Below are 16,502 nucleotides of genomic sequence, written 5' to 3' on the forward strand. Positions count from 1 at the left end.
TATTTGTAATTTTAATATATATGATAGCTTAAGAAAGTACTCGAACTTAATTACTAGTTTAAGGCGATAAGTTATTGATATAAACAGAAATGAAGATAAAGAAAAGCACAAGTAAGAGAATGCCTCTGGGGAGGAAATATAAAATAGAAAAAAGAGTTTCCCAGCATAAAAAGAAAATGAAAAAGATAGCAAGGAAGTCATCATTTATTAAGGGCAAGAAAGGGAAAACTAAAGAATTAAATATACCAAATTTGTGGCCATTTAAAGAACAAATGTTGAATGAAATGAACGATTTGAAGGAAAGAATGAAACAGGAAAAGGAAGAAAAAAAACTATTAATTAGAGAAAAGAAAAGGACTGAATCTATGGTGGATATAAGTGAGGAACAAAATTCTACTGTATCTAAATTACCAACAAATTTATCTGATTTTGTAGAAAATGCACTTAGTCGCCAAAATGCTTTTGAAGCATCCAAATCAGAATTGGAAGAACTTAATATGAAGACTTTGGGTGATCCATCATCATCAGATTCATCTAGAAAAGCTTTTCTTAGAGATTTAAGGAAGTTAATTGACGAGTCAGATGTAATATTGGAGATTTTGGATGCCAGAGATCCATTGGGATTTAGAAATATTGAGTTAGAAAGATCAATTGTTGCACAAGGTAAAAAATTAGTCTTAGTTTTAAGTAAGATTGATTTGGTACCAGGAGATGTTGTCAAAGAGTGGTTGACTTATTTAAGAAGAGAACATCCAACTTTGGCATTTAAATCAGCATTAAATACTTCTACAGAACATGGAGTAAATCATTCTAAAAATAGTGGGTTAAAAATATCCAATGATTTTATTAGAGCAGGATCTGTTGCCTTTGGTGTTTCAGCATTAATGTCATTAATTAAAAATTATTCAAGGTGTAATAAAAATGCAAAGAAATCCATTACAATTGGTATTATGGGTTATCCTAATGTTGGGAAATCATCCTTAATTAATTCTTTGAAAAGAGGATATTGTGTTAAGGTTGGAGCTGTTGCTGGAGTAACTAGACATTTACAAAGAGTCGATCTAGATTCTACAACTAAGTTAATTGATAGTCCAGGTGTTGTATTTATTGGTAATTCTCAAGATCCTACACAAATTTTGAGAAATACTGTACAGTTAACAAATGTTAAAGATTATTTCGAGCCAATATCACTACTTTTACAAAAGATTGATCATGAGATTCTACTTAAGCTATATAAAATACCTATGTTTACTAATGTTTCTGAGTTTCTAACAAATGTCTCAATTTCAAGAGGTAAACTTAACAAGGGTGGTATTCCTGATATTAACTCTGCAGCAATGATTGTTTTAACTGATTGGTTCAATGGTAAAATTCCTTATTATAATTTTCCCCCTCAAAGTAATTCTGATCAAGATTTATTAGAAAAAGATTCTATTACTGTTGTTTCTAATTGGTCACAAGAATTTAATATTGATAGTATATATGACGAACTAGATTCACAAATTAAAAGTTGATTATTAGTAATCAAGCCAAACTTGTTAGATTTATAATATAATTTTTATATCACCTCTATTAATCAACCTTGCTTTAAATACTTCTAAACCATTTTTTACATGTATTGCATTTTTTAAAAAAATCTATTACCCCTCTTTTTTCCATCTAATCTATGAAGAAATACTATAAATAACTAAATAAATTTAATTAATAATTAATAAACAGAATAAAAACTTCAATTATAAAGAATAGAAAACTAAAAATATCTATTTTCATTACAACTATAAAGTAAATTAAAAAAAAAAAAATACTTCACTCTAACCATTATTTCTTTTTAGTTACCGCTTTAAACCTTTTCTATAATACATCGCATGCATGCTAAACAATTGGCGCCATTGTTCGGCGCCAATTACATGCAAATGACAATTCATTGAAAAGAATAATAAAAAAAAAATAAAGAGGAAGAAGAAATTGAAAGTACAATATTGAAAAGAAAAAGAAAAATAAAAGTAAAGTATATTTTCTCAGTTAAAAACTGAAAATATTAATTTTATAACTTTCATATATTAACTTAAGAAGAAAGTGTTTTGGAAGCAAGTATTAGTCTAACACATAATTACAAGATTTGCAGAAAATCGCTATAATTTCTCTTAATTAATATATCAAAATTTTTGTATATATACAAAATATTAAGAATTAATTTAATTATTTGAATTATTTAATAAGGCTTTGAGATAGTACACTAAAAAAGAAAATAATTTACAGCCAAATTAAAGCATTAGTAATAAAAAAGTATTAATTATCTATGATGAAGGACTAAAATAATTGAAAGAGAAGAAAAGCAAAAGGATTTGCTTGTAAGAAAAAAAGAAAGAATTTGAAACATTTAAAGTTTACTGGGTTGAACTTTACTACTATTGATGGCTTATTATTTTTCTCTTTTATTTTCTTTTAATTAATCTAAAACTAAAGAAAAACTTAAGCTTAAAACTTTAAAGTCAAAGCCTAAGTCTAAATTAAAACTTATCTGGAAAAAATGATGAAAATTGTTGAAAGTAATAACGAATATGGGTCACAACTGGTGGCAAGATGGATGCTATTGGTATGTATCAGCTTAGTTACAATGGGAATAATGTATAGTAACGATACATTACCTGCAATTGCACCTTTTATTTTTGATGCATTTGAGGACCTATATAGTAAAGAAGAATTTGAATATTATTACAATACACTTTGTTCATTGGTATCCGTTCCAAATTTGATCTTTCCTCTTTTAGCAGGAGTTCTTATAGATACAGTTTCCTTATACTATTTATCAATGGCACTTATATCATTTCTAATTTTGGGTCAATTTATTCTAACTCTTGGATTTGGAATGAAGAGTTTAACTACTATGTTAATTGGGAGATGTATTTTTGGTTTGGGATCTGAATCATCACTTATTGCCTTTAATTCTTTGCTAATCAGGTATTTTCCGGATTGGGAGGTTGCTTTAGCCCTATCTATATGTTTAGCAATTGGAAGAATTGGATCTGTATTGAGTGATATGGTCTCTCCTATTATAGCAACATTATTCCCAGTATATTGGACTTTTTTATTGGGATTAGTACTAATGGTTGTTGGAGGAGTTAGTGTCATTGCAAACATCAGAAAGTATTATTTGGAAGATTTGTCAAATGAAAATGTTGATAATATGTTTAATGAAACTAAAACTAATAGCCATACTGATTTGATTTCTCATAATGAAATTATGAAAACTAGTAAAACATCATATATTAGCCATTTAAAATTCAGGATTGTTCTAGTTGGTAGAAAAATACGTGGACTTGGGAGATTATATTGGTATTTATCTATTTTGGGATTACTATCTTATAGTGTAATTATGCCATTTAATTACATTGCAGGACCTTTAATAGTTGAAACTCAATATAAGGATATTCCAGCTTCTACTGCTAGACAATATGCAGGTATTATTATGAGTTTGTTATATGCAGTTTCTGTATTGGTACTTCCAATATTGGGATGGATTGTTGATCGTGTTGGTGAAAGATGTAAATTACTCACAATTTCTGTTGGGTTTCTGGCACTTGCTCATGCTTTAATGCTCAAATTACATCCTGCAATCTCCATTACTATACTGGGATTTGGATATACACTTTTTGCCACAGTTTATTGGCCATGTATAAGCTTAAGTGTTCCACCAACTTTATTAGGTACTGCACTTGGTGTAGTTACATGTATACAAAACTTTGGATTCATTATTACCCCAATACAAGTTGCTTTTCTACATTCAACTTTCAAATCATATGTTGCAGTTGAAGCATTTTTCTTGCTTATATGTATAATGGCACTTATAGTATGTTATATAGTATCCAGAGTTGATATTGAACTTGGTGGGAAATTGGATTCTGCTCCAAATAGTGTATCTAATACAATACAAACTACTACTGATATGGTTCTTAATGATCTAGAGAATCTTATTAATGGCAAGAATCAAAATAATGTCAGCAAAATCAGGCTTGAAGAGCTTATTTGCCATAAATATCTCAAGTATGAAAATGGTAGAAATTTATCATCTCGCAAATTTATAAGCTCATCATCTGTGAGTACCTTTGATGATTCTTCGGATGATTCACCGAGCGAATCTTCTTCGTTTACTAAATCTTCCACTTTTCTTAAAAATGATACTCTTCCTCTAGCGGATTACTCAGTTCAGAATTTGGATGACTCTATGTTATTATCAACGAGATCATTTTCATTTCAGGATGATTACTGCAAGAATAACCCAAAAAACGGAAACAAATTTAGTCCAAATAATCTAAAGGGAATAATTATTTAATTGTTTGTAATTTGTAATATTTTATTTCTCTTGACAAAAAAATATTCCTGTACAACTTTTCTTTCTTTTTCAAGGAAGTAAAGGGAGGCTGAGATAATAATAATTGTAATTATATATGTAAAAATTCGAATTCTCCTTTATAAATAATTGTTTAATAAAAGTTCTTGAAGAATTTACAATGCCAAATAACTTAATATTGTTTAACACTTGAATATACTGAACTAAAGAAAACACAAGAACTCATTCTATATATTTATAACTACTCATTTATTTAACTATTACTGTTATTTCAATATTAATACACGTAATTAAATTTATGTGGCTATTCAAAAATTAAAGAAATACTATTAATGCATGTAGATATTTATGCCAAATAATAAATAAAAAATGGTTACCGCCAAATGTGTGCATAAAAATACATATATGTATTAATTGAAATAACATAAATGTAATTAATTTTTTAGTCCTTTTATTGCCAAAGAAAGCAGTTTCTCAAAGTACTGACAATTTAAGATTTCCTTCTGACCCATACCACCATCCGACTTTAATTGGTCATTTCTTAACGCATTATCTAACCAAATCATATAGTTTTTTATATTATCAATCGAATTTATTCCTCTTTCTGGCATACCGACAATATTAAATATTATTGGTGAAACCAATCTTGGTTTCTTAAAGATTTTTTGGAGCCATGAAAACACCTGCAAGCCCAATTCCCTGTATTTTTGCTCCAAATTATTGAGATTTTTCTCTGGAGTATTTTTTGTGGATGGTTCCCATACATATATAGATATAGCACTTAAAGCCCTTCTGAAACACTGAATTCTAGCTATTATATCAGTTTTCTTGGTAACAGTTCCTGATTGGTTATTATTATCTTTTAATGTATAATTTAGAGATGCAATAACATTTGAGATTCTTGGAATAATATAATGGTTTAATAAAATTTGACAACAAAAGGAAATTGACCCATTTGTGCAGTAAGCTATTACTTTTTGGGATCTTGAAGGCAAGTGATTTAAATTGTTTTCTTTTGATTTTTTTAAGTGAGCTTCACTACTTATTGAATCTATTATATCTATTATACCATATAAAATACCTCTTAATGTGTCTGGAATTGCATTAATATCTAATGAAGTTATTTGCCTTATAAAGTTCTCAGTTGTTTCTAAAATTTTCTCTTCAAATTCTATTAAACCTTTATCTAATTCATGTTGTTCCAACAACAATTCATTCTTATTTGAATTTTTTATATTTAAAGTTTTACCAATATGATTTACATAAGGACCTTCTCGTATATTTAGTATATTAATAATTACAATCTGGATATATTGAACCAAAAATAATCTATCAACTTTAGTTAAACTATTAGCTTTTAACATTATATGAAAGAAATCATTAATTACAGAAGATGATAATAGCATTGTATCAATTGGAATATTACTCAAGAAATTAATTTCAAAATGAAACAAAGAATAAAATAGGTGGTCAAATGACTGCATATATATTGATAAGTTAAATACATCCTGAATCAGATTCTTTCTCTTTAATGATGGAGCTGAATGAAGCAAAGCTATTAATAACTCATAATTATAACCAACCAAAAACCTCCAATATTCTTTTGCTAATTCAGATGGCCTATCTACACTTGGATCCCAAATACTGATATTCTTTGATGCCTTATTATTCCTAGATAATAATATATTATCAATTGTATTATTAATATCATTCTCTTTTGTATTATTTATATTTAACCAAATAACTTCTTCATCATTTTCTGTTGTAGAAATTCCATTCAGTTTTTCCTGAACACGAGATACTACATTTTCAACCAAATCGTCAACATCATACTTGGAGTAATAATACTCATGTAAATTTCTGGATTTTGGATTCAACTTCTCTACTAAATCCCTCATTTGAGGCATCAACTTTGTTGTTCTTAGTTCTGGATATCTTGCAAATGAATTTTGACTATTGTTTTCATCTTTATTGTGTTTTTCCGTACCAAGTGATGGCAATTTGCATGCATTATATTCTTCTGATGTTAATAATTTCTGTTCTATGGGGAGATTTTTCCCGCTCAAATCACAGATAGACTTATTACTAACTTCTCCAACACTAAACTCGTCCCACTTAGCCACTGCATTTTTATTAAGTTTATTAGATTCATCTAAGTTAGTACTTTCTCCCTCATCAATGTCATCCATATATTCGAACTTCTTTTTTAATGCATTTAATGAATCTAAATTCTCGTCATTACTGTCATTAAACCCATCTTCCAAGCCATTTTGATTCTCTTTCAAAATGCTCAGCATATCATCAGCCTCACCTGATCTTGATATTACATTAAACCCACCATCTACAAAAAACTTTTCTAATATCCAACTTGGCAAAACTTCATTGCTTACAACAATATTTGATTTCCCGCCAAAAAAATAACTACATACTAAATCATGTCTGTGTGAATATACAAGAAAATCCGAAGGTAAAAGGGCCAATCTTAAATGGGCAAAAAATGCTTCCATCCACTCAATGAGAAGAAGTTCAGTAAGTAATTGCCTTTTGATAGACATGATGAATGAGATTTTTCTTTCTCTAAGTGATGCTAATTGTTGCAATAAACTTTTTGATGCAATTTCAATCCTTTCTTGTATTTCATCATAGTTGGACCTAATATCATTAATATGATTGTGTCTACCTGATAAATAATCTGCTAGCTGCTTTTTTCTTTTTTGTAGTTCCAGATCACTCTGTGACACTCCAGAATATGCCATTCTAATTGCATCTGTTGTTGATATTAATATATGCTCAGCTGCATCTCCTGATGAATGCTGTCCTATTAGTATGCAATGTGGACATAATGATATGTAGCAATTCATACATACTGAATCAATTCTTTCTGTTGAGTGGTGTGGACAAAAACCAAATTGATATGGGCTTTGTGATACTGGTACCCTTTGATGTTTTGAAAGTAATCTACTGGAAGAATGGTGAAACTCATCACATGATGCACAAAGGTGAGCCTTATCTGATTCACAGTAAAGAGTGGAAATATTAATATCACACATTTCACAGATTGGTTGTGAAATTTCAATTCTGAGTGGTTTAAATTCAATTTCTATAAGCATAGTTGGTAGTATTTGATCGCAGAATTTTACTTGATAGTTAGCTGTAAAGGAGTTTCTGCTTGATGGAACATTGATAGAGTCATTGCATTGCCATGATCTACACATATATCCTGGAGGAAAAGGTGCCGAAGATCTTATTCCATCAATACTATCTACCATTAAAATTGGTCCTAAAGCTATAGTAAATATTCCAAATCTATAAACTCCCATGGGATTTGAATCAAATCCTTTGGGGGGTGGTAATGCTCCACTCTTGAAAACCATGCTCTTTGAGTTTACTATGATTTTATTTTCACCAAAAATAGTATCAAAATTTTGGTTTTTGGGTAGCTCAGATAATTCATATATGCATTGTATTACGTGTCCCCCCAAATTTGATGCATATTTATTAAATCTCTCTCTTTGTTCTTTAGTAATTAAAGACCAACCTCTAGTAACATGCAAATCTGGAGTGTAATATGAAAGCTGGATCATATATTCACATCTTGTTAGCACAAAGGCATCATCAATGAGCTCAGGTATGACATCAAAAGCCTTTTCTTCAGTCATAACTAATAGTAAGTGATATTTTTAATTGTTTGATAAGCATTTATATTATATATTTTGTCCTTCCCCACACATTCAGCCCCAGCTTTTTCTTGTATATATTTAAATTAAGTTGTTTTATTTTTAGTACTTGTAAATTTACTTAGTTTTTTTTTCAAATATCCAAAGTTGAATTTTCCAAAGATTTTTCTTCTCTTTCTAATATTAATCTTTTATTCCAAATTTGTACTTTTTTCTCCTCTTAATTCTCAAGATTAGACTCTTATTTTCCTACCATTCATTTAATTTTATTAATTATTTCAAGAGTTGCACCTTTTATGTTTTAATAATTTTACTGCTAATTTTAATTTGTTTATATCTATATATAAACATAAATACATTTTATTTTATACTTTTATTATTATACCTACATGCATTAATAATATTTCAAGATCTTCCCGCCTTTACAATGGCGCCTATAATAATAATAATAAAAATGTCAGAGTTATGGGGAAAAAGAGGATATAAAGAAATTAAAAAAAAGATAAAATAAGAAAGTTGATATATTTTGCATTTTGCATACTGTATATTATATTTCTCACATATAAAGCTTAGTGGAAGTCTAAGTTGTTCTTATATGTTTAAAAATTGAAATAATACATTTAAATAAATTAAATAGGAACACGTAATAAGTTGTGTGGGTGGAGGACCAGAATAAAACAATAGGCAAAACAAAGAAAGAAAAGTGAGTATTCTAAGTTTTTTTTTTTTTTTAAAATACTTTTACTTAAGACGGGTAATAATAGTAATTAATTAATAATGGATGAAAAATATGATGTATTAATATGTGGAACTGGACTAACTGAATGTATAATAAGTGGATTGTTATCAACATCAGGCAAAAAAGTTCTCCATATCGATAGAAACAGTTATTATGGTGGAGAAGCAGCATCATTAAATTTAACAACATTGTATCAGAAGTTTAGACCTGGTAAATCTCCTCCTGATAATTATGGAGCTAATAGAGACTGGAATGTAGATTTAATACCAAAATTTGTCATGGCAAGTGGTGATCTCGTAAAAATATTATTAAAAACAAAAGTGACAAGATATTTAGAATGGCAGGTAATTGAAGGTACCTATGTATATCAATTTCAAAAAGGAGGATTGCTTTTTAATCCCAAATTCATACATAAGGTACCAGCTACTGAAATTGAAGCTTTAAAGAGTCCATTATTAGGTCTTATGGAGAAGAACAGATGCAGATCGTTTTTTTCATTTGTGGCAAATTGGTCAGATGATGATGTTTCAAAACAAATGGGATTTAATAGGAACACAAATACAATGAAAGATATATATGATCATTTCGGTCTATCTTCGACCACTATAGATTTTGTTGGACATGCTTTAGCTCTCTATACAAATGATGATTATATTAATAAGCCATGTGGTGAAACTTTGGATAAGATTAGATTATATATGATGAGTCTAAGTAGGTATGGTAAGTCTCCTTTTATATATCCTGTATACGGTCTTGGTGGTTTACCAGAGGGATTTTCAAGATTATGTGCTATTCATGGAGGTACTTTTATGCTAAATACAAATGTTAAACAATTTTTATATGATGAACAAGGTAAGGTATCTGGTGTTATTACCTCACAAGGAAAGGCTGAATGTAAAATGGTTATCTGTGATCCATCATATGTATTAAATGAAAATGATAATAAACCTAAAGTTAAGTGTACCGGTAAAGTTTTACGTTGTATATGTATTTTAAATTCTCCTATTAATGACACCAATGATGTGTCTTCATGCCAAATTATTATTCCTCAAAATGAGCTTGGAAGAAAGAATGATATTTATGTTATGATGGTTTCATGTACTCATGGGGTGGCTCTTAAAGGCAAGTACATTGCAATTATTTCCACTACTGTTGAAACTGATAATCCACTTTTGGAAATTAATCCAGCAATAAAACTTTTAGGAAATTCCATTGAAGAACAATTCTTCTACACATCTGATTTATACGAACCAACTGATTCAGGAAAGGATGATAATGTTTTTGTCTCTAAATCTTGTGATGCTTCCTCTCACTTCGAATCTCTAACTCAAGATGTATTGAGACTCTGGAAAAACATTACTGGGGAAGATTTGGATCTCACTAATATTCCTACTGAAGAGGGAGATGAAGAAGACGAAGCTAATTTCTACTAGTTGTGTTTGTACTACTTACATGTTTACCTACATAGACTTAACATATATTATGATATTACCACCCACTTTGTCATAATCATTCATCACAATTTCTTGCTACCTTATGCTATTTAAACAATTATATTTTTAATTTCTAAATCTTTTTTTTATAATTCAAATTATTCCCATATTGTTTCCCTTTAACACTCCACACAATAACAACATAATCTACTAAATTTAACTTTGTTACAAATCTCAAAAAAAGATAATACAATACAATACTCAGTTTGCATTTATTACGTTACTTAGTGCATATATGTATATGTATATGTATATGTATATTTATATGTATAAATATGCACCATATACATATCTAGATGTCACATACTACTAATAATTATTAAATACTATAAAAATGGTCCACATTATGCCCGCCTAAAATGCATGCATTTAAATTCATTACGGAATTTAATTTTGCTCTGCTTTCCTCTGTAATGTTTATTAAAAAGTAACCCAAAATGAAGTTCCTGATCCAAACCTCATTCTAAGATCTATTATATTTACTTTTTTTTGATCTTATCCTATATAATTGTTATTTCTTTTACATACTTGATTTCTACTTGTATATTTTCTACTAGTAATTTTGAATTATTTCTCTCTTTTGAATTTATTTCTTAATCTAGTAAATAACGTGTTTTTAAGCAAACTACCAATATTTTTATTGTTGTTTTTAACACTAGTAGAGCTATTGTTCACTCTATTGTTGTTCTTTCTGGAACGAATAAATATATTTGCAAATTTATGATGTAAATGCCCAAATTTACATTCAAATATTGGAGAACTCGCCTTTTTCGGCTTATCTGTAAAAATAAATGAAGATTGTGGTGAATAAAATTCTTGATTTTTTGTGGATTCTAGCATTAAAGTGGAATTAATATAGTCTAAAAGTTCATCATATCTTCTCTTATATTCTTGTGACGATTCAAATCCAAAATTTTCAAAACCAAATATATTAATACTAGTTTCCAGTGAAATTTGATTTTTACTTAACAAATTTCTATTTCTTACGTTTAGACATTTATTACCTAAATTAAATTCTCTATTAAAACTTTCTTTACTAGAGTTTGAACAATTTGAAGAATTTAAGCTATCCACTATTAAATCACACTCGCCTGTTTCATCTACACTTAATTGTGAGCTTGTAAATTCGCTATTACTTTCTTCTTCAGCTTGTTTCTCATCATCATCTTCCTCTTCCTCTTCCTCTTCCTCCTCCTCCTCCTCCTCCTCCTCCTCCTCCTCCTCCTCATCATCATTATCAACCTCATTTTTGTCCTCTTCTTCATCGTTAACATCATCATCTTCTCCATTATCATCATTATCATCATCTCTATTTAGATCTTTCACAGATATACGTGATTCAATAATATTTGAATTTAATTCTGTTAATTTATAATTAACAGAAGTTTTTAAAGGTTTATCAAATAATTCTTTATCTTTACTATTATTTTCATCTGTCTGATTAATCTTCTTTTTGTATGTATTTAAATTCATTAAAGAATTCTTATTATATTCAAACAAATCTAAAATCTCATCAACTCCTGAATAAGCTGTCATAAATGAATAATTTGTTTGACATTCTGAATTACTATCAATATCATAATTCAAAGATGAATCAAGTATTTGGTCTTTATCATTAAGTATGGATGTTATTGCCATTTTATCATTTTCATTAAATACATTATTTTTTTTATAATCTGAAATATTATGAGTATTGCCTTCTCTAGATTTATGTTTTTGTTTACCTTTTTTAATTGGTTTTGACATCAAATAATCATTATTACTTTTATCCATATTAGGCATTGAAATATTATCATCCATTTTTACTAAAGCTATAGATTTATTTGACACTTTTGAATTTCTTTTTGAATTAATTTTTTTCTTCTCAACAGATTTGTGGCTTTTTGATGGCCTCTTTTTAGTTATATTTGTTAATGCTACATTATGAGATACTAAATTACTTATATCTGATAAATCATTAATATTTGAGTCAATATTGTTAACATTAATATCATCATTATTATTACCACTATTATTATCATTATCATTGTCATTATTATTAGTATTACTATTATTGTCATTATGATCCTCAGGCAATGCTGTATTACTAGTTTTTATAACAAAATGAACAGTTTTTGCAGAAAATAAACTCCAAGAATTGTCCCATTGTAATACTAAATAACCCGGAGATTCTGAAAAATATGAACCACCATATGCTTTAGTAGAGTCAAATTTAGACATTGGAACCAAAGTAATTTCTTGATTCATTAAATTTTGCATTGATGTAACAGGACTTGTTATATTATTGCTGGAAAGTCTTTTGGAATTTTTAGATGATCTTTTGCTAGTATTAAAATTGTAGGTGTTATTAAGATCATTAGTAGAACTAATATTAATTTTAAATTCCGGATGATTATCATAATTCTCAGATAAAAAGTTGTTATTTGAACTGAATTGTTTATCGATATCACCACTATGACAAAAATCATTTCTTGTTTTTTCATTACTTAATGATGTAAATATTTTATCAGTAAAGTATTTAGCAGAAAAACTAATTTCTCCATCTAAAACTCCCCATGTCCAAAATACTTTCGTATTAGGTTTTGATATAGAAATTGAAACTTTTTCTTTTTTCATCCTTTTAATATGTAATGTTTGCCTATCATCACCAAGTCCAAAACAGTCCAACAATAATGTACCAGTATTAGGTACAGTAGAAAATTGATCAGTTGTAAGTCCTCCTAAAAATTGTGGAAGATTACTTATTGGTACTATATTTATCAACTTTGTCTTATAATCCTCGTCCAAAACTAGAATTTTCTCAACAGTTCTTGCAGCAAGTAATGATTTGAATGAATTCCATACAATAGAAAAAAATTTGGGTGAATTAACAAAAATAACATAAGACATACCTTCTGGATAATTATCAGAAGCCAGTTGTATCATTCTTCTCAATATTGTTATCATATGTGAAGAATGCACTTGAGATATACTTAGTCCAAATAAATCTATTATGCAAGTTGCTCTAACAAGTGATTTGACTTCATATGAAAGATTATCTAAAAGTATACTTCTATATTCCATATGATAAGAATACCATAATAATAACTCTTCAACTTTGACAGCTCCTAATAATCTTGTTTCATCAAGTAAACCAAATCTTTCAATGCAAATAATGTTACCATAAAAGTCTTTTAATGGTGTTTTCTCATGGGTACTTTCCCTTAATAATAAATTACAAGGATAATATCTTGTTATAATATTGTGTAGTGGAGCCATTTCTATATTATTATTTGGAACCATATTTGTAATTACATAGGGTCTAACTACATTATCCATATTAAATTCTTTTCTCCATTTAATATGTTTATTAAAAGCATGGAATGCATTATTAATATTGAAATTGAATCCAATGAGAAACCTAAGTAATCTTAATGGACTTAGCATAGCCTTGAAACAGTTTTCAACAGTTTCATTTGGGATTTGAATATCCTTGTAATTATATACTTCTTTAATACAATTTTTACTTAGATTAAAAAATTGCTCATATATTTTTAAATCCCAGTTAAGAGGAGTATTTGAAAGTTGATCAAATATTTCCGGATACCCTGATGTATTATTAATACTAAGATTTTGTTTTTCTAATACTAGTTCTATTTCATTTAAATCTCCAACTTCTATTTTTTCTTGTGAACTTGAGTCCGAAAATTCTTTCATTGTATTATTTTTCAATTCACATTTTACAATAATATCTTCTTTAACCATTTTTTATTAAAAAAAAAAAAGAATTAAATTCCCTATAATATGTTATTCAATTCAATAAATAATAGTTTATTAAGTGGTATTTAATTATTATTCAATCTTTCGTATGTTTTAAAAGTTAAATGACCAATTTTAGAAACTTTTCCCACAATTTGACAGTTTTAATCATCTCAAGGCAGATAATTGCCGATCCTAAATTCTTATTGCTCAATTTAAATCTTAATTTCAATTATTATCATAAATTAGTTTAATATTACTTCAAAATGGAAAAAAAATTAAAACCTAGTCAGTTACTTTGTACATTTTTGACTGTAATTTGTTGTTTGTTTCAAAATCAGTCTATCTACTTTTTTTTATTTTGTTATTTAACCCTTTAATATTTTTTTTAATAATTTACGTTTTTTAGATATACTTTACATTATTTTATATGAGGGATGGCGCCAACTTTTTTAATGAGGAGAGGGGGCTTCATCAATTAGTAATTATACACGTAACTAAAAATTTAAACATGTAATTAATAAAATTTATTATACATACAATATTTAATATTATAATAATTGTACTATGAGAAAAGTCATAATCTTTAGTTAAATATCATGTAAAACATTTCTATATTGAACAGAGATACACAAACAACTTTTCTTTCTATTTTTCACTTAAAGAAGAAATAATATTAAAATTTGTTTGCACACAATTTAACCACATAAAATTCTATTTCTACATGTACTAAATGATAAAATATGCAATATATATATACTTTATTTTTTTTTACTGAATTTTAAACTAAATTTTTATTTTGAAATGTGTAAAAATTATAAATTTCAGAACAAAAAAAAATGACTATTAAAGTAAAATCCATAACTGATATATACTTAAAAAGTTTTTGTAATTCAGTGAAATTAAGTCAATAGATAGAGGAGGAAAGGAGAAATAAAGAGAAGCAAATATATAGTTAAAATAAAAATTAGAATATTTACAACTCAACATTCTAAGTACTAGTAAATAATTTGATCAAGCCTTCAATTTACTTCACATTCCTGATCCTAAGCTATCTAATATAATATATTATATAAACAAGTGTAGTATATAATTTTGTACTTCAACAAATTTTCCTATTAGGTTAAATCTCCTTATAAGGAAAGTAATCCAATCCCTTTATATATTATTAACAAAAAAAGTTAATATAAATGATGCATTTATAAATGTAATATAGTTTCAAGCCGGTTTTCTAAATTATTCCTATTTAGCACTAGTTTCTTCAATAATAGTTAATTAAACGATTTAAAGCTTTTCTCAATAGCTTCAAGAGAAGCAATTTTATGATGATTACAGTTTATCGAATTAAGCTCATTTAAGTATTTTTCAGGTTCTTCTTTTAAATTTAAAAAATAGCTGCATGTAATTAAGTTTGAAAGTGTAACTTGACATTTTGGATCAATTTTATAAGCATTTAATAAAACTTCATAAGCATCGTTCCAGTGTTGTCTTTGCATATGCATCACAGATATCCCATTTAAAATAATTATTGATTGGGATTCTCTTGCTTTTGAGGGAAGTCTAAAAGAAGAATTCTCACCAAAGTCAGTCTGCATATTTGCATAAGTTATAAAAGATGAATTATATTCACCTTTAAGACATTGCAACCAAGCTAGTGCAATTCTAACTAAAGAAGATTCTTTAAAATTAGAAATGGAGTAATAATTCTCCATTTCACATGTATATGTATCATAATTTTCAATCAAATCATCAAATAAAAGTTGTGCCAAATCATATTTGTTCATAATGCAAAAAACAAAAACTTGGATAATTTTCAAACTGGGTGGAGCAGACTCTGTGATTGATAATGCTGATTTAAAGTCATTCATATATAAATTCATTAATAATAAAATAACATCAATAATTGCAATTTTATTATTATTATGTACATATAATTGTCTCATTTCATTTATTAGTTCATATTTTCTTTCATCAGTAGTTTCGGGTAGATTAAAAATAGTAAACAAACAAACTGCTGCAATACCAAACTTTTGATTTGAAATTGATTCTGAATAATATGATCCTATTGAATCTTTTTCTATTTGGTTCAAATGTATTTTACATCTAAATTGAGTAAGTTCCAAAAGTGTATCTACATCAAAGTCTTTATTTCTGATATACTCAGCTTCTTTGATTAGCATTAATACTTTATCATAATAACCTGAATTCAAGCAATTCTCGATCTAAAAATATCAAAAATTGTTATTTTATGATTTTACTTTTAAAAACTAACCTCGTTAATTTCTTCTGAATAGAGACTCATCTTCATATAATTTTTGTTGGTTTGATGATATGTGTATTATTATTTTTAAATATATAAATTAAAATATTCGAATATAAAAATGTACTTTATTTCTGTAACTATTCCTTCAAATACCTGAGAAAATATAATAAATTCAATTTAGTATTAAACACTTGCAATTATTACTAAAAACTATGTTTTTTTTTTATTATAGAGAAAATGG

At 27.5% G+C, this 16,502-nt stretch overlaps 6 protein-coding genes across 6 annotated transcripts; 3 read left to right on the forward strand and 3 right to left on the reverse strand.

Annotated features, from left to right (window-relative positions):
* Nucleotides 1-119: 119 nt before the first annotated feature.
* Nucleotides 120-1,514, forward strand: cubi_01656 (GTPase; the record flags this gene model as incomplete). Its single annotated transcript, XM_029018668.1, has 1 exon — nucleotides 120-1,514. The coding sequence occupies one exon, from the start codon at nucleotides 120-122 to the stop codon at nucleotides 1,512-1,514; it is 1,395 nt and encodes a 464-aa protein (XP_028874103.1).
* A 1,016-nt stretch (nucleotides 1,515-2,530) lies between these two features.
* Nucleotides 2,531-4,333, forward strand: cubi_01657 (transporter protein; the record flags this gene model as incomplete). The annotated part of the gene is made up of 1 exon (XM_029018669.1): nucleotides 2,531-4,333. The coding sequence occupies one exon, from the start codon at nucleotides 2,531-2,533 to the stop codon at nucleotides 4,331-4,333; it is 1,803 nt and encodes a 600-aa protein (XP_028874104.1).
* Nucleotides 4,334-4,785: 452 nt separating this feature from the next.
* Nucleotides 4,786-8,010, reverse strand: cubi_01658 (B-box zinc finger domain-containing protein; the record flags this gene model as incomplete). Its single annotated transcript, XM_029018670.1, has 1 exon — nucleotides 4,786-8,010. One exon carries the CDS (start codon nucleotides 8,008-8,010, stop codon nucleotides 4,786-4,788), a length of 3,225 nt encoding a protein of 1,074 aa, XP_028874105.1.
* A 795-nt stretch (nucleotides 8,011-8,805) lies between these two features.
* cubi_01659 (uncharacterized protein) lies at nucleotides 8,806-10,200 on the forward strand (the record flags this gene model as incomplete). Its single annotated transcript, XM_029018671.1, has 1 exon — nucleotides 8,806-10,200. The coding sequence occupies one exon, from the start codon at nucleotides 8,806-8,808 to the stop codon at nucleotides 10,198-10,200; it is 1,395 nt and encodes a 464-aa protein (XP_028874106.1).
* Nucleotides 10,201-10,827: 627 nt separating this feature from the next.
* Nucleotides 10,828-14,004, reverse strand: cubi_01660 (uncharacterized protein; the record flags this gene model as incomplete). Its single annotated transcript, XM_029018672.1, has 1 exon — nucleotides 10,828-14,004. The coding sequence occupies one exon, from the start codon at nucleotides 14,002-14,004 to the stop codon at nucleotides 10,828-10,830; it is 3,177 nt and encodes a 1,058-aa protein (XP_028874107.1).
* A 1,265-nt stretch (nucleotides 14,005-15,269) lies between these two features.
* cubi_01661 (uncharacterized protein) lies at nucleotides 15,270-16,300 on the reverse strand (the record flags this gene model as incomplete). Its single annotated transcript, XM_029018673.1, has 2 exons — nucleotides 15,270-16,220; nucleotides 16,271-16,300. 2 exons carry the CDS (start codon nucleotides 16,298-16,300, stop codon nucleotides 15,270-15,272), a joined length of 981 nt encoding a protein of 326 aa, XP_028874108.1.
* Between the last annotated feature and the right edge of the window lie 202 nt (nucleotides 16,301-16,502).

Source organism: Cryptosporidium ubiquitum (genome assembly GCF_001865345.1).
Source record: "Cryptosporidium ubiquitum isolate 39726 chromosome Unknown contig_9, whole genome shotgun sequence".
In the NCBI taxonomy this organism is placed as follows: domain Eukaryota; phylum Apicomplexa; class Conoidasida; order Eucoccidiorida; family Cryptosporidiidae; genus Cryptosporidium; species Cryptosporidium ubiquitum.